This window comes from Notothenia coriiceps, unplaced genomic scaffold (genome assembly GCF_000735185.1).
Source record: "Notothenia coriiceps isolate Sejong01 unplaced genomic scaffold, NC01 NC01_scaffold00036174, whole genome shotgun sequence".
NCBI lineage: Eukaryota > Metazoa > Chordata > Actinopteri > Perciformes > Nototheniidae > Notothenia > Notothenia coriiceps.
In genome coordinates, this window is record NW_011368875.1 from 1 (window position 1) to 5,772 (window position 5,772).

Below are 5,772 nucleotides of genomic sequence, written 5' to 3' on the forward strand. Positions count from 1 at the left end.
CTGCCGCTGAGGGCACCAGTTAGCGAAACTTACGCAGGGCAACGATCCAAGTCCAGACAAGAATCTCTGTTTGTGCATTTTATTCCAATAACAAAGTACATTCAACAGGTTTCCTTATATTTCGTTCCTTAAGCCTTTCCTATGGCTTTCCTTTCTTCTGGCTTGAATCACCCTGGTAAAAAAACCATGTGCCTACTAGTGCTCTATTCACATCACCACCTGTCTCCAATATATACACAATTACACCCACATCATCCAGTGCCCAAAACTGCCTTCATAATAAAAGCATAGAAATTACTTTAATAACAACAATAACTAAGAATACATTTACTATAAACACTAAACAGCAAGAAAATAAAAGTTTAAAGGTGGGGTAGGTAAGTTTGAGAAACCGGCTCGAGATACACTTTCTGTTATATTCCATGGAATGCTCTTAACATCCCGATAGCAATGAATATCTGAAGTGCTTTGACAAAAAATACATTAAAAAAAATCATCTGTGGAAGCCGTGGTACTGTAAAAAGCACGACCAATCATCTGAGCCGGCCCGGCTAAAGTAACTGGATGGCCTACCTGCCTGTCAGCCTTCCATCTGTGCACAAACGTATCTCGTGCCCTCATTGGTCATGTGCGCGTTTGTGTGTGTTGGAGGAGGGGCTCTGTAAGGAAGTGGGAGATTTTTTCCAGCTGTGTATTTTCAAATTCTAGCGCACTCGAGCTGGTTTCCAAAATGACCTACCCCACCTTTCAGTATTAAATAATAGAAAGCAATACATAGCTCCAACAATGACATGTCTTAATAATAGACAGAGTTCCTGTTGTCAGACTTTATGATCTCGTCCATGTTCTGATCTCAGGGTCGTAACCTGGCTGACCTGAGGAGGAGTATGACTCGGGGAACCTTCAGCATCAGCACCACGCTGCGTCTGGGGCGGCAGATCCTGGAGGCCATCGAGAGCATCCACTCTGTGGGCTTCCTGCATCGTGACATCAAACCGGTGAGTCACCGTGAGCTCGGAGCAGCGAGGCATATTTAATGCTCGGCTCTCATTTCAGTACACATAAGAATATCTTTATTTCTGCTGTCAGATTATTTATTGGCTGCCAGCTTTTTTGCTGACTCAGTTTCTTTGTTGCACTTACAGTAAGCTGGCTCAATAAAAGGGTTGGCTTAATGCCCAACAATTACCAGAATGTACATATTTTCTGCCTTTTGAGCTGCTGTATTAAAACATGTCACCATAGAGATATGTTTATTCCCCTGAAACTACAAGAGCATTATTAACATGTATTAATGTTTTTATTTTAGGGGGAACCTTTACAGTTGCAAAATCAATAAACAATCTACACGTGTATATAGCTAAGGCTTATTTACAACATAATAGTTCAAGTTATCATTTCAATCACATTTTACAGTTTTAAATCTCAAATATGATAATCAAAAACAATTACCATCAACAACAACAACACACAATAAACCAAACATTCAAGCTGAAATAATGGAACAAATAATGTGATTTTATGATTCTGTTTAACAACTGCCTCTTGTTTTTCTGCTTCAGTCCAATTTCGCAATGGGCCGCTTCCCGAGTACGTGTCGGACCTGCTACATGCTGGACTTCGGTTTAGCTCGTCAGTTCACCAACTCCTGCCAGGAGGTCCGACCTGTAAGTGCCCTGCTCTGTGACTGACTTTACACTGAGCTTAAAGCTGCACTTCACAATACTGATGTATAAAAAATGATATGGTTATTCTCTGTTGTGTTATTTGAAATGTATATGTTAAAGTAGTGATGCCAGAAAGCAAACCTCTACTCAACAGTGGCTGTATAACCTCTCCTCTCTCTCTTAGTATACCTAAGCTGTAATGAGGAGAAGTATAAAAAATAGGAGTGCAGAGCTGTTCTTAACCCTGCCCTCCTAACACAAAATCCAGTCAGAACCGGTTTCCAAGTAGCATATATCACGAAATTGAGACATCCCAAGGTCTTCTAATCTTTGCGACTGGTACATTATGAACCTCCTCTGATGTCAAAGGCCCCAATGTGTCTTTTTTTAGTTATTTAGCAGATGATTTAAATCAGTGACTTTCTAAAAATAACAATTAATTAAATTACTATGTGTAATGCAAAATGTCCCCTGTAGTCACATAACCTCAGTCACTCCTTCTCATAATGTGATATGATAACACAAATGCAGAAAAAGGAAATGTTTAATGTGATCTAATAATATTTGGGGGTCAGAGGTTATATAAAAGATAGGTGGATATACAACTTGTTTCTTTAAATAGTTTTGACTTTATTTTTGACAACATTTTTTTTGCTGAATTTAAATAGTAAAATGTTTGTATTTAATGTCTGTTCCTGTCTTTGTTCATCAGCCTCGTCCAGTGGCAGGGTTCAGGGGAACTGTCCGATATGCATCCGTCAATGCACACAAGAATAAGGTCAGTAACTATTATCCACTTATTCATATGCATTACACAACTTTCTCTTTTCTGACGATGATCCAATATAATTGATGACTGTGAACTCAACCTTGATGTGGTTCTGCAGGAGATGGGTCGTCACGATGATCTGTGGTCTCTCTTCTACATGCTGGTGGAGTTTCTGGTCGGGCAGCTGCCATGGAGGAAGATCAAGGACAAAGTAAGCAGAGCAAATAATCGCTGCCTGTCCTTCATGGAAACTAAACAGCCCTGTCCAGGTAGCTGTAAGTGATGAGATGTGACGTGTGTGACTTGTGTGTGTGTGTGTGTGTGTGTGTGTGTGTGTGTGTGTGTGTGTGTGTGTGTGTGTGTGTGTGTGTGTGTGTGTGTGTGTGTGTGTGTGTGTGTGTGTGTGTGTGTGTGTGTGTGTGTGTGTGTGTGTGTGTGTGTGTACCCAGGAACATGTGGGGAAGCTGAAGGATACTTACGACCACCGTCTCATGCTCAAACACCTGCCGGCAGAGTTTGGTGTTTTCTTGGAACACATCGCCACACTCGACTACTTCACAAAGCCAGACTACCAGGTGATGACATTTTGGTTTTGCTAAATGATGCTATTGCTACATATTTTAGTAAAGTGTGCAGTGCATGATTTAGAAATATCTCCTCAAGTCAATGTGGTATCTTCCTGTTTTTAAGAACCACAAGTGTTTGTTCTTTTTCTGTAGACTCTTGCTGAATAAAATAAAAATGTTTTGTATTTTCGTGTTGTTACAGCTGCTGATGTCAGTGTTTGACAACAGCATGAAAACCTACAATGTTGTGGAGAATGACCCTTATGACTGGGAGCGGACCGGCACTGATGGCACTTTTACAATCAGTGCTAGTGCCACAACACCGCAACATCACACACGCCTCACTCCGGCACACATGGGGTATGCTTGATTGAATTAAAACGTTTTTTAGTAGAGTTAATTCCAGTGCTATTTGTAATACATACTGTAACAATAGGTGGTTGAAATTCCACAATTCGTACAAGTACAATTGTAAGACATAATCAGCGATATGTGAAATGGGATAGAATATTGGCCTAGACACTCAACAGAAATAATTACAATATATATTTCTAACAAAACTAGAATTGGAGAGAGTTCATGTATTCGACTGAACCACGTCCTGTTAAACTGTTGTGTCGTGCCTTGTTAAAGCACTTTGAGCTGTACCTGATACATACAAATTGCTATTCAAATAAATCGTATTATTATTAGAAACGAAAAATTGCTTTATACATAATATAATGTGTGTATCTTTGTCCCGCAGTATGGCGAATGCCTCCCTGATCCCTGGCGACCTGATGAGGGAAAACACAGACGAGGTTCTGCAGGACGAGCAGCTCAGCGACGCGGAGAACAACCCAGCCCCGGACCGCCTGCCGGGATCCCCCCTCCACCCCCACCGCAACCAGGAGGCGGACGTGTGGGAGGAGCTGGACCGCAACCGTAACCGCATCAGGACGGCGGTCTGGAAGGTAGAATATAGTTTTATCCACTCAGATAATTGATCTCCAGTTATACGAATAGCAATCCACCATTTTTGTAATCCTTTGCTAAAAAAAACTGACTTCTTTTCCATAGGCGGCAACGGAGGAGGAACACAGCAACAACCAGGGCAACCACGCAAACCAGAACCCCTACGTTGGGCCGAGTCTCGGATCTCCAGTCAAACTGCACTCTGAGCTGGGGGCGTCAGACCGCGATGGCCCCTTGCTGAGGAAGATCCGCAACATTCACAGTCTGGATATAGAGAGGAGGCTCAGCCTAGAAGCCAAACCCAGTCCAGAGCGCTTCCTGGAGACCTGGTATGTCTATCAAGTAACCTTCCATTCAATGCTTGCAATTTTGTTGGCCAATTCAGATTTTTTCAATTGTCTGACATGCACATGTATCCAATAACTCTAATTGACAGCACTCACAAGTAGGGATGGGTATCGTTAAGGTTACTACTACTTTTATCGATACCGCTTATCGGTCCGGTCTTTTAACGGTACTTTTATCGGTTCTTTTGGAGAGAAAAAATAAGATAAACTAACTAAACAAATTGTGAACAAAACTAACATTGCGTTGTATTTAAATTAAATACATAATATTTCACATCAAAAGAAACAACAACGTTTTCACAAATCGTATTAAATAGTCTGATGACAGAACTGTAAACAGAATAGCTGAAACTTTAACAAAATAAATAACTCAGTTACCTCTAATCATTAACCCATGTTTGTATAATGTAGTTAACTCTGTGTGTTGCTGCTAGCATACATAACACCTGACGTGGAAACGTTACTCGTGGACGGGGCTACAGAGCTGCTAGAAAGACAGTGGAACCCGGTGCATTCCTCCGTCTGGATGTGGAGCACTTTTGCTAAATGTTTCGACAATTTGCTCGTGTTACCGCCCTGACATGCTAAACTCTTATTGCACTTTAGGCGGGTAAAGTTTAACCACACCTCGGAGCGCGTTCTCTCCGCCGTCTCCTCCGTGTGTGTGTGTGTGTGTTGCTGCATGTAGCAGCTGCGTGTGTGTAAACTGCCCCGCCCCCTCGCAAGCAGGCGGGCGAGAGAGATCGAAAATACTAAAAGCTTTTTGCATATTAGAAACGGAGTTGGCGACACTAAAACTGCAATATAATGTTTGTGTAGCAATAATACACATCACATATATTTTTTAGATGTCTCCAGTACCGATAAAAAGACCGCTAACGTCGGAGCTTAACGGTACCACGGTCTTTAATAATTCAGCCCCGGGGCCCGTTTAATACCGGGGCTCGGTACCCATCCCTACTCACAAGCATTTTGTAACTTTTCTTTCATGGAAAACTGACAAAATCATCATCCTTCTTTCCCTCTCATTCACACTAATACCACAATAATAGTGCTTCAGGTATCTGGACAGATACAATTAGATTAGAAATAAAGTGCGATACATCTCACCTCATCTCACATGTTTCACTTTCTAAGAAGAAAACAGGTGCAACAAACTTAATGTAACTTCCTCCATGGCTTAGTTTGAACTATCAGATGTTTCATATATGCAAGCTTTTTTGTCTTCTTTACTCACAATGAAAGAACTTGCACACCAACGAAAAGGTGTGTGTATATCGACATTTGTATTCATTGGGATAAACCCCTTGAGATGCACCATCTCGTTTTCAAGGGGGTCCCTCCAATAGCAACAACTTACAGGCATACATAAACAAAAAGACAAAATTCAAAACATGACACACAAGACAAACCACATGCAGTCTGTTAAGTGAAATTCAAGCAATGCATACGATCAATACAATTTGAGA

General features: G+C 41.4%; 1 protein-coding gene across 1 annotated transcript; it reads left to right on the forward strand.

Moving 5' to 3' along the window:
- Window positions 1-857: 857 nt before the first annotated feature.
- LOC104963389 (tau-tubulin kinase 2-like) lies at window positions 858-4,298 on the forward strand (the record flags this gene model as incomplete). The annotated part of the gene is made up of 8 exons (XM_010791972.1): window positions 858-998; window positions 1,563-1,667; window positions 2,380-2,445; window positions 2,555-2,647; window positions 2,886-3,011; window positions 3,205-3,362; window positions 3,748-3,955; window positions 4,062-4,298. Coding segments are annotated over 8 exons (1,134 nt in total), but the record flags the coding sequence as incomplete, so codon positions are not given.
- Between the last annotated feature and the right edge of the window lie 1,474 nt (window positions 4,299-5,772).